General features: G+C 52.7%; 1 protein-coding gene across 1 annotated transcript; it reads right to left on the reverse strand.

Moving 5' to 3' along the window:
- Positions 1 to 555: 555 nt before the first annotated feature.
- Positions 556 to 25,842, reverse strand: SNRNP200 (small nuclear ribonucleoprotein U5 subunit 200). The gene is made up of 45 exons (XM_027554568.1): positions 25,658 to 25,842; positions 24,967 to 25,130; positions 23,789 to 23,960; positions 22,748 to 22,940; positions 22,214 to 22,269; positions 20,982 to 21,080; positions 20,198 to 20,350; positions 19,995 to 20,094; positions 19,702 to 19,838; positions 19,035 to 19,118; positions 18,764 to 18,937; positions 18,344 to 18,481; positions 17,975 to 18,130; positions 17,107 to 17,277; positions 15,890 to 16,083; positions 15,552 to 15,675; positions 14,386 to 14,535; positions 14,042 to 14,152; positions 13,132 to 13,263; positions 12,779 to 12,967; positions 12,250 to 12,447; positions 11,462 to 11,614; positions 11,269 to 11,349; positions 10,920 to 11,003; positions 10,093 to 10,199; positions 9,826 to 9,944; positions 9,392 to 9,546; positions 9,084 to 9,273; positions 8,736 to 8,909; positions 7,641 to 7,801; positions 7,159 to 7,386; positions 6,643 to 6,834; positions 6,380 to 6,558; positions 6,094 to 6,245; positions 5,160 to 5,268; positions 4,325 to 4,433; positions 3,676 to 3,865; positions 3,416 to 3,580; positions 3,122 to 3,243; positions 2,716 to 2,859; positions 2,423 to 2,599; positions 1,902 to 2,062; positions 1,737 to 1,818; positions 1,020 to 1,112; positions 556 to 937 (listed from the first exon to the last, which is right to left on the reverse strand). Exons 1-45 carry the CDS (start codon positions 25,700 to 25,702, stop codon positions 794 to 796), a joined length of 6,411 nt encoding a protein of 2,136 aa, XP_027410369.1. The 5' UTR covers positions 25,703 to 25,842; the 3' UTR covers positions 556 to 793.
- Positions 25,843 to 26,798: the final 956 nt, after the last annotated feature.

Raw genomic sequence — 26,798 nt, forward strand, 5'->3', positions numbered from 1 at the left:
AAAGAATATACCTGCCAATGCAGGAAATGTGGGTTTGATCCCTGGGTTGGGGGAGGAAATGGCTGCCCACTCCAGTATTCTTGCCTGGAGAATTTCACGGACAGAGGAGCCTGGAGAGCTACAGTCCATGGGGTCACAAGGAGTCAGACACGCCTTAACACACACAAAACAGTATTCCCAGAAAACAACAGAAGGCAAGAATCTCAGAAGAAAATTTATAGATCTGAATCTTGGAACTGCTCTAAGCACGCAGCTGCCACTGCCTCCTTACGGGAGGGGACGCTGCAGATCTTGAGAAAGCGCTAACCTGTTGGTTTCCACCAACGATCAGTGTTAGCTCTGCAGCGATGCCGACACAGAAGGGCCCAGAGGCCCAGTCCTGACAGGACAGGGCACCAACACTGCCCTCTGTGCTGGCTGAACGCGTGCAGCCCGACTGAAGAGCAGCCTCAGCCTCTAGAAGTAGTGTGCACTCTAAGCAAGCTCACAGGCTGAAAAACCAATCCTAAGACTGGGGAAAGGAAACTTTTAACTTGGAATCACTGCAAAGACACATGGTTTCTCCAAGTCATTTTATTAGACTGAAAAGGAACTACAAAGAACACGCCTCAAAATGCTGTACACGGTTTGTGCCCGACACCTGCAGACACTGGAGCCAGGGTGTGGACGGCAAGGGAGCCGGGGGAAAGCAGGAGGGTGGGGTGGGGCCAGGTCTCCACAGAGGTCCCATGCACTGCACACGCCCCTAACTCGGGTTCGGCTCTCCTCTGTGCAAGAGTGAATGCCTCTGGACTCAATCTGAGTCACTGTCTGTCTCGGCTTCTTTCACATCCACGCTGAATTTGTACTCCTGGTCACACCCCATGTAAGCGTCACTCATGAAGTACAGGGTGTAGTTGTGGGCGCCGGTGGCCGGGGCCACGAAGTCGAGTTTCACCTGGAGACAGCAAGCACAACTCAGGGCCCGCTCAGATACCTGCCCCCTCTCGCAACCCGCGGGGGCCAGCGGACACACTCACCTTGGCCTTCTGCTGCAGGGTCAGCCTCTTGATGGAGATGAGACTGTTGGACTTGGCGTCTCCGATCACCACCCACCAGCCCTCTTCACGTTTCTGTAGTGACCAAAACCCAACAAAGTCAGTGAGTAAAACCTGATGACTGTGACACCAGGCAAAAAGTTACAAAAACAGGAAACCAGAAAGCAAGCTTTAAAAATCTTCATACCAAAAGATAATCGGATACAGGATTTTAAACTAAGGTTTCTCATGTGAACTCAATTTTTAAGTAGACAGGTGAGCTCATCTGTTGGTTCTGGCTCACTTCCTTGCCCCAGAGTACCTTCCCGTTCAGTGCCTGACACTAGGTCAAGACTCCACTATCAGACATCTAGTCTTTGAGGCTGGAAGCTTTGAGTTCCTCAGAGACGCTTTTAGGTAAAAGGCAGACATGTCAGAGGACAAAAACATGTTAACATGAGGTGAGCCTGCCAGCAGAGTGGGTCCAAAGTAGGCCTTGTGCCAGGACTTCCCTCAGCAGCCAGTCACCCAAACTGCCTTAAAGCAAAAAAACTACAGACTTCCATAAAAAGCACTCACAGCCCCCAAATTAACCCCCAGCCTTGTGACATCATCACTGCTCTAGACCGCCCCCGCTGACGACTATGTGCCCTCGCAGCACAGACCATAGCCAATGCCAGGGCCTCTAGGGGACCCCAGGAGGCCAGTCCCAGCACATACCTGCGGGAAGAGAGGCGCGATCACAGGGCCCGTGACTTCCTCCTCCCGCTCCAGCTGCACCAGCACGACGACTGGCCCGCCACTGTGGGGAGACACCCGGGGCGCATCACAGCTGTGCCCGCTGGGGGCTGACCCGGGGCGGCGCACCCGGCCCGCGTGGCTCACCTGCGGATGGCATCCTTGTCCACCACCTCGTAGGACAGCTCGATGTTGGGGTAGCGGTTACAGAAGCGGGCCACGTCCGCGATCTGGCTGTCCGACAGCTGGAGCAAGGCGTTGCGCTCTTCGTCCTCCATTTCCATGATGTCGAAAACACTCTCCACCCCCTGGGCGGGCATCAGGGAGGTCAGGGAAGAAGGCAGACAACCGCAGAGGAAACTGGCTCCGGCGACTCATCCTCAGCCAGGTGACTCCCTGAGTACTCTAAACTTCCCTCCCCAGTGACTTCAGCCCAGACTCCCGCTGATGGAGAGAGTCCACGGGCTCCACAGAGTGGCCTTTTTTATTCCTATGCTATCAGATCATCCAAAGAACACAGCTCACAACAGTCAGGCTCCCTGGCGCCTTCTTGGGTAACACCTTCAGAGAAGCCAAACGTGACGTCTCCCCTCCCACAACCAACCCCAGTGCAGGACACCCGGCCTCCAGACTTGGCCACCCAACACTGCGATGCAGGCCCGGCTCACCTTGTCTGTGCAACGTTTGATGTGCTCGGAGGTGAAGTGCGGCAGCTGTTTCAGGTAGGAGTCCTTGGACCACATGGCTTGGGTGGCCATCTGGGCCAGCTCCATGGCCGCCAGGGCGGGGCTGAGCCACCCGTTGCTAGAGAGGACGTCCACACAGGCCTGGATGAGCCGGATGGCCTGCCGAGGGACCAGAGAGCATAAGCAGGAGTGGGCACTGCTGCCTCACACGCCACGCTCAGGCCTCCACGCCCCCGGTGCCCCGCCTCCACGCCCCCGGTGCCCCGCCTCCACACCTTGCTGAGGATCTCCTCTGTATCCGACTGCAGCTCGGCACTCAGCTGCATGCGGGACAGGTGGGCCTGCAGAAGCAGGTTGGTCTTGACGTGCGGGTCGTTGAACTTAGGGTTATTCAGCTTGTGGGGGACCTTCTGGGCCAGCTGGAAAGCGGAAGAAAGAGCGGCTGGTGAACGGGTGACCCTGCCTGAGACCCACACTCAGGCCCAAAGCACCACCCGCCCCAGGCCCACAACCATTCCACACTCGGGGCAGATGATGGCTGTGGGTGGTGGGGCTTGAGATGTGTGTGGAGTGTGTGAGGAGCTCGGGGGCGGGGGAGTGGGTGTTTTCCTGACCTGACTGCAGGATCCTGTGCTCTGGGCACGGGGGCCAAGTTTCACCCAGCTCGGAAGATGCGCTCACCTGCCGCAGGAGGCTGTCCTCGTGGTGCCGGATGGGGATGTTCTCATACTCAGCCGCATTGGAGATGATCTCGATGAGTCCTCGCACCTTGGTCTTGGCGTTCAGGGACATGCTGAAGAGCTCTGAGAGAGGAAAGGAAGGACATTTGGAAAGGTCAGAGCAGGCAGAGGAGGAGTAGAGTTAACCGCTGGGCTAGCCCGGCTCCACCCTGCAACGCGTCCCTCTGACGAGCACACGAGGCCCTGGAAGCCTTGTCGTGTCGTCCCCGTGGCTGCAGGCCCCGCCGGCCCTCACCGATGGTGGTGTAGTTGATGTAATAGTAGGCGGCGATCATGCCCAGGTTCAGGGGCGCCACGTCCATCTCGTCCTCGACGCTGATGCACTTGGACTGCTCCAGGTCACTCAGGGTCTGCTCCACGAGCTCCGACAAGTGGTCAGACAGGTGACGATGGGAGATGCCTGTGAAGGTGACAGGTAAGCAGGGGTGTCCCAGGGAGACGGCGGACGAGGCCTGTGCCAACCTCCGGAGGATGCTGCGCAGCGCCACCACCGACCCTGCAGGTTGTAGTAGTTGGGGTTCTGCGTCATGCGGCGGTACAGGAAGGTCCAGGTGAGGTAGTCCACGGCGTCCTGCTTGTTCTCGATGGTCTTGGTGACGATCTCGGCGTTGAAGTGGTCGTGCATGCAGTGGTCCAGGTGAGACTCCACCGGCAAAGGCTCATACAAGAACTTCTTGAAGAAATCCTATGGCAAGAACGTCAGTGACAGTACAGTCGCAGAGAAAGGCCAAGGGCAAAGAGGGCCGCTGTGCAACAGGCACGGCTCATACGAAACGCAAGAAACCAGCTGCACAGACAAGGTGAGCTGCGTCTGCACCTGCAGAGTTGGGTGTGTATGCCTGTTCCCCCTGGCATCACTGGTTATTTCTACCATGGAGGAAGGTACACCAAGCCCCACGGGCTGAGCAGGGCATGAGGAAGACAGACCCAGCCAGAGGGTTAAGATCTCAATACACAGAGTCAACAGCAGTAGCAAAAATCAAAGGCTACAAAATTCTATGCAGAGAAAGGCTTGTTACAAAAACAATGTGGAAAAGAAAAGAAAACAGAGAGAATATAAGAAAGTAAAGACACCTATAGAGAGAGATTAAAGAATCTGTTCTGAGACCCAGGCTCAGAAGCCCGTGCAAAGGCCGGGGCTGACCTTCTTGGAGCCCTGGCACATGATGACGCAGCGCCCCTCATCATCCTGCAGAGGGCGGTTGGCATGGCCCACCATCTGCAGAACATCGTAGATGGGGTAATCCACGTACCTGGAGATGCAGGGAAAAGAGGACTCAGGACGCTGCCTCCCTGAAGGTCGAAGGATAAAATGCAGACACAGGGAGACGTGGGAAATCCCAGCAAACCTCTGCGAGTGTGCTCAGTCCCTAGCGTCACGGGTTATCTATACATCAGTTTAGTTTTCAAGTGTAAGAGTCATGACGTTGTTGCTCAGGGTCTGTGAACCAAAGGTATTAACCCATCTAATGTGTGTGTGTGTGTGTTCCCTCATGTCCATCTCCTTGCGACCCCATGGACTACAGCCCGCCAGGCCCCTCTGTCCATGAAACTTTCCAGGCAAGAATACTGGAGTGGGCTAACATTTCCTCTTCCAGGGGATCTTCCTGACCCAGGATCGAACCTGTGTCTCCTGCACTGGCGGGTGGATTCTTCACCACTGCGCCACCTGGGAAGTCAACCCACCAAATGGCAATAGCCAGATAACTCCATATTAAAGCATTTGATATGTAAGGCAGGCTCCCAAACCTCACAGCCATATAGTTCATAAGTGATCAAGTCCCCCCCACTCAAATCCAAACCTAGAAGCAGGTTCAAGCATCAAAAATAAGTCTGCACAAATAAAACCCTAGCTGGGGTGGAATCCCAGCTATTTATTTCCCTAACACCTTTTCTTCACAATAGTGACCTTCTGGAAGTGCAGAGGTTACGCCCATCCTAGGAGAAAGGGGCCCATTAACACACAGCACTGGACTCACGCGTGGGTCTTGCCGTTGTAGTACTGCGTGTCCATGATGATCACCAGGTGCGCCGCCACATTCAGGCCCCAGCAGAGACTCCGAGAAGCGACCACCACCTGGATGGCCCCTGAGCGGCAGAGGGGAGGAGCAGACTGAGCACAGGGCTCCCCAGGGGGGCAGAACCTGCTGCCTCCAGGGCAAACAGTGGCTTACCCTACTCTACACTTCAGAACTCAGTGCAAAGCTGGGCGGAGACAAGGTTTCAGGACTAAGAGGCTAACGCGGTACTACAGGAGGGTCTGCCTGTCACTGCTGCTCTGCTGGGGGGCTACCCTGTAGGAAACAAGGTCACCGTGGAACAGACCCCCAAGCCCAGAGAAAGTCAGGCTCACACTCCTGCCTGACAGGCAGGCTGTGCCGACTGGAACATGCTACCACCAACTCAGCCACAGGCTGGCCAGTCCGTGGCAGCAAAATCGAGCTCTAAGGGTGCCCCAAACCACGCAGATTCAGGAGTCAGAGTGACAAGTGATTCTGGCAGGAGCACTGCCACTGCAGCTCCCAAAGCACTGTCAAAATACTACTCTGCACGAAATGCCTAACGAGAGACAAAAGCACACAGCCACCCGAGGGAGACACACAGAATGGACTCCTCCTCTAAAGCCCAACTACCCTGCTGAGTCCGTATCATGGGAAATTAGGTCTAGAGGCCAAAGGTCCAGGTCTAAAAACCCAGGTTCTAAAAGAGTACAACTTGATGTGCCTGCCTGCTTTCTCCTCTACCAAGTAGACTGTTCCACCTTCATCTCAAGGACACTGAGCTCAAATAAAAGTATTATGAAAATGAGATGCGTGCCTGCTGCCGAGAAACATCACCCACACGGGAAGTGTATCCACACCCCGCCGACACCTGGAGCGGGTCTCACTCTGCACCTCAAGGCCTGCTCTCTACCTGAGCTGAAGAGCTGCTCCACCAGGCGCCGCTCTAGGGGGCTGAGCCCCTCATGCAGGTAGCCGACTCCGTTCAGCAGCGTCTCCTTGAGCGTGCTGTCGCTCAGCTTCTCCAGGTACGGGATCAGGTCCTTCTCAGTGCAGTGCAGGAATCTGGGTGGCGGAGCGCTGACTCAGCCCGGAGCAGGGCCACACCCCCAGGGCCCCTCCCAGGGGTGCTGGCTCAGCACCCAGCCAGGTGGGGGCTGCCCCACGGCACACACGGCACCCGGCAGTGGGCCACCCACCTCTGGCGCTGGATGTCGGCTGCGCACGTGGTGAGGATGTCGATGGCGGTGAGGCGCGTCTGCTTGCGGGAGGGCACGAAGACGATGACGGGCTTCTTGGGCGAGTGCTTGGTGATGGCGTGGTACACGGGCTTGGCCATGGACAGCAGGCGAGTCTGCGTGTGGCTGATGTTGAAGCCCTGAGGCCGGGGAGGGAGAAGAGGTTAGGACCCCGGGGAAGCTGGGCGGTGGGGCCGCGCGGGAGCCGGAAGCATGGGCCCCACCTGGATGTGCAGCTCCAAGGGCACGGGGCGCACGTTCGGGTGGAAGTTGAAGGTGGAGGTGGCGCTGCAGCCCAGCCAGTGGGCCACGTCCTTCGCGTTGGAGAGCGAGGAGCTGAGAGCCACGATGCGGATGGGCCGCTCGATCTGAGAGGAGATGTAGCGCATCCGGGAACAGATGACCTCCAGGACGGGCTGTGGAGAGGGGCAACGATCACTGCAGGCCTGGGTGCTCTGGCCTCAGCCCTGAGCGCCTCCGTGGGCAGCCCAACGTCCTCAAGAGGACCTCCGAATTCTCCCTTCCGATCAGGGCTCTCCCGTCTCTGGGGGCACCTGTCCCCAGCCAATCTCCACTAAGCTATGCTGGTCTCAAAAACACCTACTAAAAAATCTCAGGTCCTCCTTTTGAGACAAGGGGACAGGCAGAAGCAGCCCCGCACCTGTGGCCCACACTTACGGCCCAGGGCCAAGGCTGCACTGCGGCCCAGCCCCGCCTCTGTGCGGCGAGGCCAGCCGTACCCCGTTCTCGCCCCCGATGAGGTGGACCTCGTCCACCACGAAGAGGTTGATGTTCTGCACGTTCTTGCGCTGCTTCCAGCGCCGGGAGAGGATGTCCCACTTCTCGGGCGTGCTGACGATGACGCTGCCCTTGCCCAGGAGCTTCAGGTCCGTGCTGGTCTCCCCGGTCAGGAGCACCACCTTCTTGCTGAGCCTGTCCTGGAACTTCTCGTACCAGTCCATGTACACCTGGCAGAAAGACGGCAGGACTCGTTCATTTGGAGAAAAACCCGAGAGGCCGACACAGAGACCTGTCGCCCTTCAGATCTCAACCGACTAGACCAAGTGACCGGAGAGCTTTTCTTTAGAGTGCAAACCGAGGAAAACGGCCCCCAGCAGGTAAAGCCTGGCCCCAGTTGGCTCCCCAAGTTTTAGGGCTCTGAAAAACCTCCATCTGGACTCGAGATGAGAACGGCTTCTAGGAAAACGCACCCAGGACGCACCTGTTCAGCGAGGGCCTCCATGGGGGTGATGTAGACACAGCGGCCCTCCGAGTTCTGCAGCAGCATCCGCAGGATGGCAAACTCCGCACAGATGGTCTTCCCGCTGCCCGTGGGGGCCCCCACAAACACGTTGTCATCGCTGTTGTACACGGTGTTGAACACTGAGAAGCGACAGAGCGGCAGTGAGACCCCGAGGGAGGCTCGACGGAGGCCATGTGGGAGAACTCTGCCCACAGGTCCAGAGAGGCAGCCAGCAGGGGCGAGGGAACGGCGCCCCGCTGCAGGCAGGCCTGCGCCTTCTCTCCCTCTCACCTGCCCCTCCCAACACGAGGAGGAGAGAGACCCCGGTAAGGAGCTCAGGTCTCCTGGAGGTCTGCCGGAGGACACAGGAGCAAAGGAGGCCGGGGCTCCCTCCTCGCTTCTCCGCCGGTCTTCTCAGCGACCAGGGTGCCAAACCAGAGGGGCCCAGCTCCCCCACTCTGGCCCTCCAAGTCCTGCCCACGCCTTCTGGGCAGCAGCTAATACACAGTGAAGCTAAACATCTAACCCCAGCCCTCACACTGGATAAAGCCCAGTCCCACTATTCACTAGGGTCTCCGCTGGCGCGCCTCTCTTGTCCTCCATTCCTCATCCACAGAACAGGACCAAGACAGCAGTGTCTCCAAAGGGAAACCATGCGTAGCACCGGTGGGAGGAAGGAACCACTCAGGCTGCACCCAGCCCAGAGAACCTGGAACACGGGGCATGCTCCGGGAACACAGCTGTCATTTCAAGCAGTGAAGCAGAGGAGGCCTCAAAGCCTTCCCACTCTGGCTCAATACTGGAATCTCCAAAGCCTGAGGAATAGCCGTGCACCATAAGACCTGCTCGACCAACCCTCTGCAGGGAGACGTGCAACAACGTGAAGCAAATCTAAGTCACCAAGGCCAGCTGAGGACAGAAAACGCCCTGGCTGCTCCCACACTTGACGCTGAGCTCCCACACCTGCCAAGCCCCTGGGCGCCCCCTCCCTCTCTTCCTGCAGAACCTACCTGTCTCCGAGGGACCTTTAAATGTCCCCAAAGGAACTGCCCGCCTGGAAATGCAAACACCTACCCTGGGTCTGGATGGGGTTGAAGAAAGGAAATTTATCCTGGTAGAGGCTCTCAAAGGCGCTATTTCTCAGGGCAGACACAGGCAAGGGCTGAAGGTCTAGCAGCTCGGTTGGGGGCGGGTACTTCTCTGGCAGGATCAGGTGCCGGAAAGAGACGGGCAGCTGGGTCTCACAAGCTGCCAGCAGAGAAACGGGAAGGGCTGTGAGCACGCTGGAAATCCCAAGGCAGCCTGCGTGTCACTCTCCCCAGCTAAGGCCAGCCCAGCACGAGGGGCTAGATCTCATCTAAGAGCCCCAGGGGGAACCTGGCCCCGGGGACCCCACGGACCCTGCGGAGCAGGCACACTCACAAAGCCAGCGGTCAGACACCACACGGATGAAGTACTGAGGGGGCAGCGGCTCAAAGACGGGAACGAAGAACGTGATGAGGTGCTCGTCCTGGGCATACTTGGCCTTGAGCAGGAAGTACTCATGGTGAAGGATCACCTCACTGTCCACGTCTTCCACAAGAATCCAGAAGGCCTCTGACGAACCGTGGACCTGCCCACCCAAGCACGAGGGACGGGAACATGAGCCGAGAGGTGGGCAAGGGGGACACACCCTCCCCCTCCTCTCGCCTCCAGGCCCCGAGGCCTGCCCCTGGCGCTCCCAGCCGGACCTTCTCATCCCACTGGAAGTCGGGCGTGATGGTCAGCTCCACCTTCAGGGTGGAGCGCGTGATTGGCTGGAGGTGCACCGACAGCTCCAGCTTGGGGAAGAGGTGGACATACTTGTGGATGGTCTTCCCCATCTTGGGCATGCGGATGAGCTCACCTGTGAGGACACGAGGGTGCACACAGCTGCAGCCCAGCCTGATGGCCGGTCTGGTGAACCCGGCCCTGAGGGAAATGGGCGGGTTCCACTCCAGGCATGGGCTCTTCCCTCCACTCAGTGGGGCCCAGGGGATTCAAAGCTCTGAGACCAAGGGCAAGGAGCCTAGCAGTAATGGGACAAGACACACGAGCGTAGGGCTTGGGGCCAGGAACAGAGAAGCAGGCACAGGGAGACATCTGAGCTGTGCAGATGAGGAGGGAAAGATGGCTTCCCACACACCTATCTCATTGTGATTCAGGTCGTACAGACGCTCAAAGGGGAAGTTCTTCTTCTCAATCTTCTTCACGACCTCCTCAGGGAGCTTCCGGAACTGGCGCAGAGGACACATGGACTGCCACCTGTCCAGGAAGGAACGGGACCTTCTTGGTCTCAACTTCTACCCCGGTGCACACATCACACGTCAGGTTGCGCTCTAAGGCTTTCCCACCAGGCCCTCGGCCGGAGGACCCCCAACGCAGGACCACGTTCCAGCTCACGGGGACTTACATGCGTTTGTCGATCATCTTGCAGAGGTTCAGGGTCTTGTCTGTAAGCTGTGCCCACCCGCGGTTCAGGACAATTTCAAAGATGGCCCGCATCAAGCGGCCAGCCGACTGGGGAAAGAGGAAGCATTTCCTCTGTTAAGTACCCATTGTCCCCAGAGCTAATGAAGCCGCTCTGCTGCTGCTGCTAAGTCGCTTCAGTCGTGTCCGACTCTGTGCGACCCCAGAGATGGCAGGCCACCAGGCTCCCCCATCCCTGGGATTCTCCAGGCAAGAACACTGGAGTGGGCTGCCATTTCCTTGTGCTCTACACACAGCTTAATCACCTCGAGCTTTGATATAATCAGCCACATCAACTCAAAAACCAAGTCCCCCATAGATGCTTGGGGACACAACAGAAACGGGGCTCGAGCTCACTGCCCAGTATTTAACATACTGTTCTCTGCATGACTTTACAGTTTTTGGCCCACTTAGCATTTAGGATCCCAGCAAGTGTAAAGGTGCTAGTGACTTGCCCTGAGGAAAAGACAGAGTAGCTAATGAAGCCTTTGGCCATTTCTAGGTTTATTTAGGAGCCCAGCAGTTATAGCGAGAAGTGCTTCTCTGCAGAGAAGCAGACATGTGGAGCCTCCCAGACCTCTCTAATGGCCTCACCTTCCCAAGAGCTCAAGATGAGCAAAACAGAGTATCCACACCATACACACAGCAGCCAACAAGCCAGCTGAGGCACAACTCAGCATTCTTCTCCCTCGCTAGTATCGGCCTCCTTTCTACCAGACACACTCAGCACAGAGGACCTGACGTATCAGGGCAGCACAACCGCACCCTCACCTGAGTAACATAGACCATGTCGGCCATTAGCGCAAAGCCCTCCAGCTTCAGCTGCGAGATGAAAGCCTGGAGCAGCACATTGATCTGGGAAAAGCAAGGAGGGCAATTACTGAACCATCCAAGGTGAGTAACGCTCCTGCTCCGGGCCTCCGTGCCAGGTAAGATCTAAAGCTCTTCGTCTACAGACACTGAGTAACTGATATTCTATGCAAAAAGAAGATGTGAGAAAGATGCAGAGACTGGGAGAAGGGAGCAGGTTACCAAGCACAAGCCCAAGCCCCAGGCTCATCTTTTAGAAGATGAGGAGAACCACCTGACTCTGTCCCGAGCAGAGAGGAGCCGGGCTCACCTTTGCACTGGGCTCCTCAATGCTCTCCTTGACGGGGATGGGCACCCTCTCCAGCAACTTCTGCAGCTCCAGTTTCTCCTCCTGCCACAAGCAGGAAGCAGGTCAAGGAAAAGCCCAGAGGTCAAGGAGAGAACCACCCGGTGACACGGTGGTGAGCACCAGCTTCCGGTTTCCACATGCTGGGTGGACTCACCTCTCTCACAGTGATGTTCTTGAACTCTGAAGACAACGAGAAGACTCTGAAGAGCTCAATCTCGCTCAGGGTGGGCTTTAGAAGCTGGTTATAAGTCTGCACCGTGTCATTGGTGATGTAGTAGTGGCTGGCTATACGGCCCAGTTCTGTCACCTATGAAGAAGGAAGACTCAATTCAAGGGCGATCATTAACAAGCAATAACCTCTCACTGTGGACGAGAGATGCCTACAGAATGAACTCACAGCAATACAAGTGCCTGGCTCGTGTGTGGGAAGAAAGACAGCACAGGGATTTCCCTGGTGGTCCAGTGGCTAAGACCCTGAGCTCCCAATGCAGGGGGATCAGGTTCAATCCCTGGTCAGGGAACTAGATCCTGCATACTCCAGCTAAAAACCCCCCATGCCACAACTCAAAAGATGCTGCATGCTGCAACGAAGAGCAAAGATCCTGCGTGCCGCAGCTAAGACCTGGCACCGCCAAATAAATTTATTTTTAAAGAAAGATGGCCCAATAAGCTGACCTACAGTGACCTGATGCCCACCCAGAAAAAGAGAGCACGATCAGCTACCACAGTTCAAGATGCAGAAAGGAGGCACCATCAGGTTGTACACCGCTTTAGAAGCTCCTAAGTGCAAAGGGCACAGTCCAATACTGCCTGTTTTTCCGCTCTTCCAAGCAAAGGGTAAGTAGACAGGCAGGCCTCCAATCAAGAAAGCCGTCTGAAAGGCTATCTCCAGGGGCTCCAACTTTTGTGGGGATCTGTGACTCCCTTCCGTGGCCCACTCACCTGGAAGTTGCCTGTCTTCTTGTCGTACTTGACCAGGTTGTTCTTATCCAGCATCAAGGCAGCGGTATGAACCAGATCCAGTCGGCGCTGGTCTAGCAGTGGGTCTCCCTTGAGGTCATCATGAGAGATGCCATAGAGGGTCGGGGACCGGAGCATTCGGATGTACAGGTAGGCGTAGCCCAGCCAGTTCACTGCATCCTATCAGAGATAGAACATGGGTCTCTGCATCCAGAACTGATGTCCACATGAAAAGCTCCCATGGAGGACTTCAGAATTAATTCCCAACTATGAAAATATGTCTTACACCACCTCATGAATGTCCATGATATTCCGTTATTTAAGAACACAGTCCTTACTGAGATTCTGGCAACAAGGGCGACTGTCACAGTGCCGCCTGAAAGCACACTCACACGGAGGACGTGGTGCCCAGGGCCGGAGGACCCCGGTGCCTATGGCCCACATCACCACACTCCTGGTGCCCCGGCCCCTCTGGAAAAAGCCAGAGGCGCTGAATGCAGAGGCCACCCACCTTTGCGTTCTGCACGTTCCCCAGCACGACCTCGGCGTTGAGCATGTCGGGCAGCTTGGACACCATCTGGCTCTCAATGGGAAGCTGCTGGTTGAGCAGCGACAGGTAGTACTGCAGCTCCCCGTGCGAGGTGATGAGGATGCCTTCGCCCTTGGTGTCGTACTGCGGCCGGCCTGCTCGTCCCAGCATCTGGGAGGAGACAGCAACCAGAGGGCCACGGCTCAGAGCTTCCGGCTCCTGACTCCGGGCTCCTACACCACAGAACCTCGCCCTCCACCTGCCCCCTTTGGGTTTTGCTGGCATCTTATACACAGCATGCTTTCCCCACCAAGAATAACTCAGAAGCTCCGTACTTGCAGGATGTCCAGCGCTCCCAGCTCAGTCCAGCGGCCCTTCTCGGGACTGTACACCTGGGTGCCTTTGATGATGACGGTGTGGGCAGGGAGGTTCACACCCCAAGCCAGGGTTGCCGTGGAAACTAAAACCTACAGAGCCAGGGCAAGGCAGTAAGGAAAACCGACCTTGCCACCAAGGGTACCTTTCCTCAACTTCTCTAGGCACCTGGCCTCAGGGCTTCCAGCAGGACTGAGGTTGGTCCCGTACTTGTCAATGAAACATCAGAATAAAGAGGAAAGGAGTCTTTGGGTTCCTCATCTCTTCAAGAATCAACATTTCAAGGCTCTAGAGACACTTAAGAGGCAGTAATGCGACCTATCTGAATCAAGGTTGTGGTTAGTCACTCGGTCGTATCCAATTTCTTGTGACCCCATAAACTGCAGCCCGCCAGGCTCCTCTGTCCATGGGATTCTCCAGGCAAGAATACTGAAGTGGGTTGCCATGCCCTCCTCCAGGGGATCTTTCCAACCCAGGGACTGAACCCAGGTCTCCCACGTTGTGGGCGGACTCTACCGTCTGAGCCACCAGGGAAGCCCGAATCAAGGTTACTAGACAATTAAAAATACAGACTGTCTTGAGAGAAGGACTGAACAAGGTCCTGACCTTATGGGGCCTCGTGTGACAGTATCTGGAGTCACCCACATCCTGGCTTTGCTGCGCTTCTCAGACGCCTTCCTAAACTTCCTCAGCTTCCCTCACGTATGACGGGAAGAGCTGAGAGAGGCGGTGTGAAGTTCCACTGACTGTACCTACCACAGCCCTCTGACCTGGGCCACCCGCGCCAGAAACAACAGAGCGCCGGGCACGAGCACGCGGCCCAGTGCCCAGCATTTCCAGTCTCCCTGCCTTAGCTCTGCCCACCCTCACCTGGATGTGTTTATCAGCAAAGAGATCCTCGACAAGTGTCCGGTCAACTCTGGTCATGCCCGCGTGATGGATAGCAAAGCCATAGGGCAGCAGGTCCTTCAGCTCCAGGTTCTGGGCAGCAGAGAAAGAACAGGTGACAAGGCAAGCCCGCCGGAGGGGACTCTCCCGGAGAGGAAGCAAACCTCCTCAGCCAAGACCTTGCCCCTTGTCCAGTCCACAGACACAGCCAGTTACACCCTGCCCTGTGAAGCAGCAATGCCAGGCAGCCCCAGAGGACGGCCCAGCCGATGTGGATGGAGCCAGTGACCAGGGAGGAACAAGGGACCCGGGCCTGCCCCCCTCACCTTGCACTGCTCAGCTTCTGTCCGGAGGACCTCTGTGGAGGCCGAGCCCTCTCTCAGAAACAGACCCAGCGTGTCCTTCTCCAGGCACATGTCCCGGATGGCCCTGGCTGTCTTCCCGGTCTCCTTCCGGGAGTGCACAAATACCAGTACCTGCAGAGAAGCCACAGTTGGCCCCAGTCAAGGGACACCGCTCCAAGAGCCACTCCCCGGCCTCAGGGAGTCGGCAGCAGGAAGCAGAGGCTGCACCATTAGCAGGCCAGAAACTGAGGTCTTGAAGAGGGGAGATGGTAGGAACGCACACCAGCTTGGAGCCTAACGGAGCCCTCAAGACCCTAAGCAAACAAACCTACCAAGTATGAGGGTCCTGGCTCATGACGAGGACGAGAGTCCTGTTACTAGGAAACCCAACTAACTCCTAACACTTTGTCTTTAATAGCAAGTTTAAATATAGCATAGATGAAAATTCAGGAGTCTCAATTAAAAATTTGTGTTCAGGTATCTGATGAGATTCTAAACAGCTGAGACACGTAACAGGCACTGGCCTACATAAGCGGACTTAGGAAATAAGTCTCAGTAGAAAACTAGCACCATTTTATAGGAAATAAAAGTCGTCCGTCTTTCTTGCCAAGAAAAGATTTGTCCCTTCCTCTAAATCCTTATACTTCTTTTTATGAGACCAAATACAGTGTTCAATTAAAAAATTACATCACACTGTCCAGCAAAACGCCCTTTCACTAAGTTTCCATTTTTATCTTTATTTTTAGAATATTTTTAGTGTAAGCCACTCAAATCTTTCATGGAAGAACCTTTGATAATCTAGATAGATAGACTGCTTATCTGTGCATGGGGATTCCTTTTCTGGGCGTTTTATTATTACAGATTCAGTTTCATGTTTTATCTATTTCTTCAAGGCTGTTTTGCTAGTTGGTAGTTTCTAGGAGACTAGCTCACTTCTTTAAGGTTGTCAAATGTAAGTGTAAGGCTGTTCACAGTATTCCTTTAACAGCCTTTCAAACGCAAAGGTAACGGGTCCTGTAGTAACATCCCACTGCATTTCTGGTGCTGGTGATTTGCTTTGTTTCTTTCTTTGCGTCTATCAGTGCTGCCCAGTTATCAGTAAGTCAAACATTCAAAGAGGTCAGGAGTGACAAGAAACCATGACAGACCTGATTTTTTCCAGCATGTTCCATGATTTTCTCATAGACAATTTCATTCATGATTTGGAAACGCTTGATGGCTTTCTTCTCCGTGATGCCCACATACGTCTGTTCTAGAGGCACTGGGCGGAAGCTAAAAGTTTAATAGTCAAATCAATGAGACTTGGGCACAAAACACTGAATAAAAAGTCCTTTTCACTGCCAGGAGTGATAGGCCTCTTTTAGGATTTGTACCACATCAAAACTAAGGGCCATTCTAAAACTCGAATCTAACAGAGCTCCTTGGCAAAGAAGGAAGACATCAGGAAGGTCACCCTGCTTAAACTTCTTCCCGTCTCTTCTCTTACCTGTTGTCAAAGTAGAAGAGGCCCTTGGCAGGATCTACACGTAGAAAGGTAGCCACATCTTCATAGTTGGGGAGGGTGGCGCTAAGGCCAATGAGGCGGACGTCCTCCTGGGTCATTTCAATGTTCCGGATGGCCCTGGCCACCAATGCTTCTAGGACAGGACCTCTGTCATCATGGAGAAGATGGATCTCATCCTAAGGAATGGGAGGGCAGCAAATTACCTTTGGGACCAGACAAATGAGGCCCCCTTTCCTGAGAGCAGTCCCGTTTTTTAAATACATAACTACTATTGCAAATGAAGAAGACAAGAAAAGGGATCCCAAGCCAGGGACTCTCAAAGGATGAGGCAGTATTCACCATGAAACATCCCAGCAAACGTGCTGAGCATGAGCTGCTTTGCTCCAGTTCAGGGGGACAATGCGTTACGGTCAGGGAAATCTGACACTTGGGTAAATGAATTCCTAGCTCACCTCAAAGATAGATTTCTTTACTAAAAATGAAGCTTCTGATGAGACCAAATTTGTATCAAATTAAGTCTCACCTCTAGGCAGTTATCTTTACCAAGAGCAAACAATATGATGGATCAAATAAAGAACCCACATAGCCTAAGGCAGTGCATGCCAAATCTCAGCAGGCATTCAAAGCAAACGGAGCCCTTACTAAAAGGCAGACTGTGCTTCAGTAGGTGGGAGTGGGGCCAGGGACTCTGTATTTCTAACAACACTTGGAGTAGCAGGCTCTAGGCAGGGGATGGCCAACTCTTTCTTGAAGGCCAGAGAGTCAACATGTAAGGTCTCCTTTCTGCTTCCCTGGAAAACCTAAAGAAACTACTCTCAGACTGCCGTTCCTCCCTGAGGGCCTCTGTGTATTCAGAACACCATATCCTGACTCCTACTCATTCCCTGTGAAAAGGGATTACTTATAAAGCCCTTTTAGTTCTGGGAATACGCAAGCAGCTTTCTAAATTGTCTGTTTACATTTATTTCAAAATATTTCAGACATAAAAAGCCACAAACGATACGGCAGACACCATGCCCTTCCTGGGAAGTGTTTCCACTTCGTGCAGACCCTCACTTAGCAGTAAGAGCAATGCTGACAGCAGCCGCTGTTACAAAGGCCAGTGACTGGGGGACGGGCCCTGAGGAACACAGAGTGAGAGCCCGGCAAGCCCTCCTCGCTGGCCGGCCTCCACGTCCCCACCAGGCCGCCCTGCTCACCAGGATGACGAGCCGCACGAGCTGGGTGTAGGTGCGTTCCCCGCCCTTGCGGGTAATGATGTCCCACTTCTCGGGGGTGCAGACGATGATCTGGGTGGCGCTGATCTCCTCCTTACACAGCTGGTGGTCGCCAGTCAGCTCCGCAACAGTGATGCCATATGTGGCCAGGCGCTGGGTGAAGGAAAGGCACGTCAGGCAAGAACGCTGGGGGGTGGGGTGGGGGCCAGACTCCACGGTCTCTGTGAAGTCTGAGTGCGGGGTGTTAGAGGCAGGCATCAGCCCTTCAGAGAAATACCAAGTGTATGAGATCAGTGATACGAACGCTTATTTCTAAGACAAATCTGGACTTCCCTCGTGGACCAGTGGTTTCGACTCTGTGGTTCCACTGCGGAGGGGCTAGGTTCGATCCTGGTCGGGGAACTAAAACCCCACATGCCACACAGCATGGCCAAAAACTAAAAATTAGTAAAATAATAAAGATTCTCTGGGAGCTCTACACACAAGAGCGGAAATGGAAGCTTACAGAAAACAGACCTGGAGCAACATCAGGCCTGTTACCAAGCACTCATGTGAGTGCTTCATAAATATTCCAATAATGCAAATGATACCAACTGCAGAAAACGGCTAAAAAGGAGATTAAAAAAATAGTAAACCCTTGTTAAAACCCAAAACAGACCCAGGACTTTCTTACTTCATAAACACTCTATATGGGTCAAGCTCCATCTTTGAAGGAAGAAAGAAATACCACATGAGGTGTTCTGGAAATGCAGCGAGAATGTAAGGCGAGAAGCAGAGAAGCACCAGAGCCATCCCCAGGACTTTGAGAGCTGTACCCAACACCTTCTGGAGGGAAGTTCCACCCTCTTACCTTTCCAAAACTGCCCACCATCTCCTGCACCAGAGACCGCATGGGGGCGATGTAGATGATCTTGAAGTCGTCCACGTTGATGGTGCCGTCCATGTTAATGTGCTTCCCTATCTCTCGGAGCATACACATCAGGGCCACGTTGGTCTTCCCAGCACCCTAGGGATAGGGACAGGAAGGCCTGTGTACCTAGTATACTCACTGCCCCAACTTCCAAGGGCTTATCACCAAAACAGAGTGTGTCTGGGGAATTTTATCTTACCATTTAACACCTCTTCCGCCAAAGGATACAGAATTAAGGAGTAAGGATGGAGAGGAACCTAAAACACACACCACGCTCCACAAGAAAAAGGCAGCTAGGGCAGTGCTTACTGTAGGAGCGCAGAGCAGCAGATTTTCATCCGTCTCCAGGGCGGCACGGTAGAGCTTACTCTGGATCCGATTCAGGGTTTTGAAGCCCTCAAAGCCAGCCTGGGCATACTTGGGCAGCTTCTCCACTGGAAGAAGTTGCTAGAAAAAAGAAAGGCCGTGTGCATCATATTAGCAACATCCCTGAGCAGGCCATGGCTTTGCAAGATTATACTTCCTGGAAAGCTCTGTGTGTAACTCTCCTCTGAAAGTCAGACCAGAGAGACCAATACTGCCCCCTGGGCTCAAAATCAAAATGGGAAACCCAGCAGCAGCTTCCAGCTCTGGAATAAATCTATAAGACAAGGCCACGTGGAATGGGTTGAAATACAAACTAGAAGGGAGGCAAAGTGAGCAGAAAACTGAGAACAGCAATCCCCTCACTTCTTCAGAGCCGAAGGGCTTGGGCTTCAGGGCAGGCACGTGCACCTCTTCGTAGCCCTTGCGCTGGCGCCGGAAGGACCCGTCAGGAAGCTGGCAGCGTTTGTTGGCCATAAAGTGGCTCCCCTGGGTAAATACAAGGTCCTCCAAGTCCAGAACCTGCCGCGGAGCCAGTGCCTGGTAATATGTGAAGAACAAGAACACACAGGAAGTGAGCGAGCTGCGCAAACGAGTCTCCACCCTCCACAGCCTTGGACATGACCCTGGTCCCTACCTCTCCGCCCTGGTCCAGATCCATGGTTTCCAGGTCCGTGTCCATCCGGGACTGACGTACTCGCTCTCTGCGGGACCGTTCCTCCTGGGGTGGGGAAGACAGAAACAATAGCAACAGTTCATCACCACCCCAGCTTCTTGTCCTTTTCAGTCCCTTAGCTGAACTTGACTCACAGCTACTGACTAGCAAGTCCTGAAACAGACAGATGGCCCTTTATGTTCAGACACCTGCCATGGGGACCACCAGAATGACAGTATCAGATCATTTTCAAGGGACTATACATAGTGTAGAGGTCTCAAAAGTCAACATTCAACACCCCAGCACCAAAGGCTACCCCTGAGGGGCAGAGTGTGGGTTCTGTGTTCAGCAAACATGTGTTGTGTTCCTGTGCTGTCAGCAGACACGACTTATTGTGTGAAAAGAGGAAGACCCAGGTGCTGGTGATGACAGCAACAGGTCAGTGGTCTCTCAACAACATCAGCGTGAAGGCACTGGTTCCACTCTGTACCGAGGACCACACTCAGAGCATCTGGAGAAACACTTCACTTCTTCAACTGCCTCCTTTAATAGGAATTTGGCTTTATGCTGTAAGCTTCTAACTGGTGTCTCTTTTCCAAAGCAAACACTCTAGCTCAGCAATTGGAGAGATAAACAACCCAGCCCTCACCCGGATTAGGTCCTCCTTCTCCGTTTCGTGCAGCTGGTAGAGGAACTTGGACAGCTCTGGGTCAGCCTCCATCTTGCCCATGATCCTCTCCTTTTCAGCTTCACTCTGTGCACTGGCCAGCAAGGTGCAGTACAAAACTGCCAATAACAAAAGGAAAAAGGGAAGACAAGATATAAAAACAACCTTCAACCTCGGGGTAGAAAGAAAAATAACCAAGTGAGCTGTGAAAGCAACACAACCTCCATCTCTCTCTCTCACACAAACACGTACAGAAGGGTCCACAATCTACTCACTCATCATCCTGTGCTGCCGCAACACCTTGATAAAATCAAAAGTGTTGAAACCGAGGAGCAGAACCAGCTGGTTCTCACACTCCCGGTCGTCGCTGGCCGTCTGCAGAGAGAAGGTAACACCACGATTAAGGCCACAGCCACCCGCTTCCTGCACTGCCCCATCTCCTAAGCTACAGGGGACACGAACGGAATCCTAGCCGTACCTTCAAAATCTCCAACACCTCATCTGCCTTCTTCTGTGACACAATGGCATCATCGTAGAAGCGACTGAGCTGCCGCTGAAGCCAAAAGGCATCAATGTCCCGAGGGTGCAGATCCTTCTTCTTGGAACTCATCAGTTCCCCTGAGGCCACAAGCTACGAAGGAACCATGCACTGGGCTCACCCTGTTGCCCTCTGCCCCAAGCGCTTTCTCACCGTCCTGCAACAAAGCTCTGCAGCCTACTCACAGCCTACCCTCTTCTGAGGGCTTTCTGATGAGAAGCACGGGATGGGGGGCGGGGGGAACTCTGCTATATTGAATTCAGAAGCACACCAACCCAAGATTTCATCAACACATGCCTTTCAGAAGCAGGGTGCATCGACATATATACAATACACGGGTAAAGCAGACAGCTGGTGGGACGTTGCTGTTGAGCACAGGGAGTTCAGCTCTGTGCTCTGTGACGACCTAGAGGGGGTAGGATGGGATGCAGGGTGGGAGCAAGGCTCAAGGGAGGGGACATATGTACACATATAGCTGATTCACGCTACTGTGTAGCAGAAACGAATACAACATTGTAAAGCAATATCTTCCAATTAAAATAAATAAACCACTTACATGGGGGGGAGTGACTGAAATCTTAACGAAAATCAAGACTCTACACATTTATTACAGCTCACCCTATAAAAGGGTAGCTCAATAATAAGAGGACCAAGGTACGGGACAAAGTGCTTCACCCAGAATTCACCTGCACTGCGCCAACGGGCAAGGGTAACCTTCACTCACATTAGCTGAGAGGGTGCAGCGCACCACGGCCTCATCCCCTTCCATGTCGTCGTCAGACGCCTCTTCACGAACCTCCCCGTACACATCTTCATCACCTTCCTGTGGAAACAGCCCCAAGCCCAGCGCTTCTGAAGCTGATCCTGGCATCCCCAAAGAACCTCCCCTTTGCGTCTCACTTAAAAGCGCGCTCCAGGGTTACAGCAAAGGCGTCTGTGGTGAAACCAAGCTTATTGGAAGTAGGGTCAGCCTCACTTCAGAGCACGTTTAATGGACGGATAATACAGAAGCACGCACGGGAAAGCAGCAGTGACCAGGAGTGTGCAGACCACACTTCACCTGCTCACTACTGTCCTTACTCACACTGTACTGTGTACTGAGCACACGGTCGTGTGAAAAGCAAGTCCGTGATAACAAGCATTTACTCTTTGAATAAATGCTCTCAGCAAAGCATTCTTCCAATTTGTTGCTACTTGAAACCATAAAATCCTACTATTGCAGGAGGGGACTTGGCAGTTTTCTGTTTCAATCATCTCATTTGATAGACGGAGACACGGAAGCAAAATGACCTCCCTGAGATACAAGATCAAAACTCAGCCCTCCTGGCTCCCAAGTCAGTGCTCTTTCCTCTGACTCTCCTGTGCAATCCCTTCCTCCTGTCCTAGTTTATGATACTGCAAAGTCAGCATTAATGATCAGGAGTCAAACGCACCCACTGAGAATTCAAATGCAACTCTGCACATTTTTTTCAAGTGTTCCACTGGTTCCTGTTTTTATTTATAGTCAAGAAATCCTAGTTAGATGGTAAACCTCAGTCACTGCTGCAACTGTTACTGAAACAACCACGCACAAAATACAGGCGCGTTTTTGGGCAAACGTGCATTCTTTTGAAACTGGCAGTAGTACTAAGAAGAAGAAAACTAACACAAGGTGAAAAAGCACCAAAACGTGACAGCGTGTTCCGCAGTGAAACATACACTGTGCTTTTTTCTTCTTGCTGATCCACTTGGTTTATCGTCAATTATCATACAATTAATGTAAGTTCAAGTTTGCTTTACAGTATCAAAAGACAACCACAACAATTTCTCAGCAAAATACTACTGATGCCCAAGTGTGACATCCACACAACACCATAAAACTTACCTGGCTTAAGTTAGGTAGCTTCTTTACACTAGAAGTGGTCCCCTCACCATAACAATTTAAAAAAGACTAGTCTGGGTTTGTTTATCACTTACCTCCTCATCAGACTCAAACTGTACATTCACACCATATGTCTCATCAATGTTGTCGTCTGAAACAGTGAGGGATTAGAAAAAGACGACAAGGAACAGTTAGTGAAATGAGGCACTCGGGAGCTAATTTCCTCCCTAACTGCCTGACGGGCCTCTCCTCAGGACACATCTAAGGTCTAAAGACTCACAAATGATCAACAATAGAGGGCCTTCTGCGCTGCCACCACGAGGCTTGCTCCAACCTGCCAGCTTCGGACACAACCGCTCTGCCTCCTCAACCACGTGCACACCACCCCCATCCAGGCGCTGGCCAAGTTTTCTCCCACGTTCCATACAATAAAAGGGTCTCAGAGTAAGAAATAGTGGCTGGAATCTAGGGATGCTGGTATCCACCAATCGTAACTCCTCCAAAAACAGCAAATAGGATATGGGACACTTTTAAGGCATCTTTCAGCTGCTTTAATAACTGAGGTTGGATCATGTTGAGGGGTCAACAAGCAGCCAGGTAACACGGTCTGGACACCAAGAGCTCCTTACCCATATTCTGGATCTCCTTGTCTCCACCGTAGTCTGTGATCTTTTTGCCCAAGTTTACTAGCACATGGTATCTGGTATCATCTGTCTGACCCAGCAGCAGATCAATCTCCTTTCTCCTTTCCTTGTCCCGAAGCTTTTCATTCTTTAAAACAGCGAGAACTTCATCTGCTGCCCCACAAAGAATATCACGTGGCTGGAGGCAAAAAAAAAAAAAAAAAACTTAGAAAGAAGAGACCAAGACGAAGAACATCACTGATGGGCTTTACACGACAACAGGATGTGGAGAGCCATATGTCTCTTAAAGCCTACATACCAGGTTCTGATTATTTTCACTCATGTTAATTTAAAAATGCCACCAAGGGTCACACAATTGAAGGGAGACCCCTCTGTTTCAAAAAAAGATTACATTCAAAAAAGAAGGGGGGCTTCCTGGTGGTCGAGTGGTTGGGACTCCACACTTCCACTGCAGGGAGAAAGGGTTTAACCCCTGGCTGGGGAACTAAGATCCCACAAGCCATACAATGTAGCAAAAAAATAAATAAAAAATTAAAAAAAAAAAAAAGAACTTGCACAGCCATCTGCCACATTCCTCCAGATGACAGAGGCACTTGGCAGGCTTGCTCTGGCCTGCTGAGCTTTTGGTAATTCTTTCTCCTCACCTCCTCTAGCAACCACCTCACCAGAGTCTCTCAGAGACTCACAGAGGGCCTTAATCTAATCACGGACAATCTTAAGAGCACAGATTCCGAATACAGACTACCTGGGCTCATACCCTAGCTCTGCCAAACACTACTTCCATGACTTGGGAAAGTTACTTAAGTATCCTTTGCCTCACATCTCTCCTGCAAAATAAAAAATGAATATTAATAGCACCTAGTCACAGAGCCAACGAGACTGAAAGAGGTGCTACCTCACGTAAAGTAAACATCAGCCACTTCTGCACACACAGGAAAAATCCACAAACAAGGTTCCTCTGGGGCCTCCTAGCTGTGACTTCCTCCCTCTCCAAAAACACGTGGCTTCGCCCTCTGGCTGCCTCACCTGGTCCCCAAGGGCAGCCTGGATGAAACTGAGCAGCACTTCATAGGTCTCCCGGGTCTCCTTGGTCTTGGGCTTATAGATGATGCCCACCATCTCATCGATGCCCTCTGAGAGCAGAGTATAGCCCTTCATCTTGTTGATGTCGTGCCGGTCCTCATCACGCTTTCTTCGCCTAACAAACACATAGTATGACACTGAACAGGCAGAACCTTCCCTGTTAATGTAAGACTCAAGCCCACTCTCCTCTCCTCAGCTTCATGATTCACAGGTAGTATTTAAAACCACAAATGTGTGCCTCAGCAATTGATGCCCATTTGGCCTTGGTCACTTGCAGGAGTATCTCTGTGGGAACACAGTAAGAGCAAGGGGATCCCGTCATCCTCTCACTAGATCACTGCATGCTATGAGACATCCTCCCCATTCATTTAAAAAGACAACCCTTTCTACTTTGTATGACAACATTATATGATTGGATTTGACTAGTTTTCATCCCTCAGACACATCTTCCTTTCTCTGCAAGACAACTGAAGCTCCAAAGGAATCTACTGCCATTGATTCCTGGAAAAGAAGTCATACTCTTGCAAAATGGAGGACCAATGATATGTAACTCATCTCAAACATAACTGCTTTAATCAAAACTGGACCTACGAATTTTTGAAACTTCATCATGGGACAGATGATGATCAGGTTCGAAGGATAACCGTGAGATAAAGTTCAATGATTCTTTAAAGTCTGGAAAAATATCACCCTTCCCCAAAGTAAAAAACCAACTAAAAGGCAAAACAAAACACCGGCCTTTCAGGCTCGAATGGTAGTTTATAACAACAAAAGAAAAAGCAGGCAAGAGCAAACAAAAGTAGAGGAAAGTTAGTAATAGAAGAAAAGAGTTACTGTGACAAGAGTTTACCAAGTCTTGAAAATACCATGAAGAAAATTAACACCTCTCTATGGATGAGATACACATGCTGGAAAAGGGTCTAAAAGCTGTTTCCCACTTCAGGTACACTTGTTAAGGCCAAAGAATCTTTCAATTCTTATGTTTTTACCTTCACTGAGTTGTCTTAATGCCACTGATGGCTCATCCTGCACCAAGCAATTCAGCAAAACCACTGCTCAAATACCAAGGGAAAATGGATTCTGCATCTGAAGAAAAATCATGTTTTCCCTTTGATACTCACTTAGCTCGTCTTTCCTCTTGCATCTGTGGTTTGGTTCGTTGAGCCTTATCTCCCATCCGGGTACCCTCCAGCTTCCCAACCAGGGATAGCACTTCTCCTGTGGGTTCATCCCGGCGGGTCCGGTCAATGAGAGAGCGATCAGCTTGGAGAACAAGATTCGAGTTCTGAAAAGACCACAATATTATTGAAGCTCTGAGGTAAGCAGGACTCAACGCCTATATCACAGGGATACCAGCTGACAACAAAGGAAGAATCGGAGCGACCAAGTGTCGATAATCACTAATCGGAATAAAAAGATGTTTTCCTTGAGAAGCACATCCTATAATCGCGCATGAGCAAAGGGCAAACAAATCAATATAATAATCACTGCTTCTAACACTGCTCATAATAATTCCCACCTGGGAGAAGCGTCGGGCACGTTGGGGATGACACATGGAAGGGGGCGGGAAGAGCGCTGACGGGACCGGGACAGACACTCTTAACAGAGCTCTTACCCATCCCGGTAAGAACTGAGCCCCAATCACCAGTGGGGTTATTCACATCGCCGTGTACCCCCACCTTCGCCGGGTTCTGATTTCTCCTCTGCTTTCGCGGTTCTCGCGTAGACCTTTAGACTGAAAACTCCCTTCTTCAGCCTCCAGCTCCCTATCGGACTCCCCCGCCCAGAGCCCTCCGCCGAGCCCATACGCACCGCTTTGTACTCGTACTGCAGGCTACGGGCGGTTACATCCGCCATGGCCGCGGCTGCTCAAGAGTCTCAGAGCTCCGCTCCCCGGACCACACGCTACGAACGGTCGCCGATCTCCGCTACCACCGTGCCGGAACGACGCAGGAGAGACGCACTGCAGCGGACAAAGAGGGAGAGATGGATTCCCTTCCGCTTCCGGGTCGGACGCCGGAAGTGCAGTCGGGAAATAGACCGGGCGTGTGATCTCCGATTTGGGACCGGCGAATCCTGGTACCCTCGAACGATCGTTCCGGAATCACGGCCCGTACTCCCCTGGGCTCTGGCCTTCGGCTCCCGAAGACTTCCCACATTAAAGCGAAATGTATGCCTGCTTAGCACCCTATCCTGTCCCAAGTGCTTTTCTAACCCCTTCTTCCTCTGGTAACAGTCCTATGAGCTATGCAGGCATGGAGGGGCTAATGAGCCGGATTTCTGTCTGAGGAAACTCTCGCACCTTGCAAGAGACTGAACCGTGTGTGTGTGCGTGTGCGAGTGCGTGCGTATGTGTTATCTTCCTTTCGGTTTTTCCTCTGTATTGAACAATTGATACAAAGCTCTGTTCCTCACCTACCCCCACCTAGAACCCATGCTTCCGCGACCCTCGTTCTGGGCACCCAGGCGGCTCCCCTTTGCCCCCAAATGCTTGTCACATTCCGCAGCAGGGCCCTTTCCAAGGCCCCAGGAACATCAGTGAAGAAAGTAGCTGCCCGCCCGCCAGGGCCAACTCATTGAAGACAGTGACTTAATTTCTTCTCCAACAATGAAGCGCCCCCCACCCTCACCCCCCGCCACGGAGAGGGGCAAGAGGCACCTCTGCCCTCCTACCACTAGTCAACCAGTTCTAGTCTGTAAAAGAGACCCTGATGCTGGGAAAGATTGAGGGCAGGAGGAGAAGGGTTAGTTAACTACGCAGGATGAGATGGTTGGATGGCATCACCAACTCAATGGACATGAGTTTGCACAAACTCAGGGACATAGTGAAAGATAGGGAAGCCTGGCACACTGGGATCACAAAGGGTCAGACACGAACAAGACTGAATTAGAACAATTCAAGACTGAACAAGAACAATTCTGTGGAATGGTGATGAACAGCTGAATGGTTACA

The sequence above is a fragment of the Bos indicus x Bos taurus genome, chromosome 11 (genome assembly GCF_003369695.1).
Source record: "Bos indicus x Bos taurus breed Angus x Brahman F1 hybrid chromosome 11, Bos_hybrid_MaternalHap_v2.0, whole genome shotgun sequence".
In the NCBI taxonomy this organism is placed as follows: domain Eukaryota; kingdom Metazoa; phylum Chordata; class Mammalia; order Artiodactyla; family Bovidae; genus Bos; species Bos indicus x Bos taurus.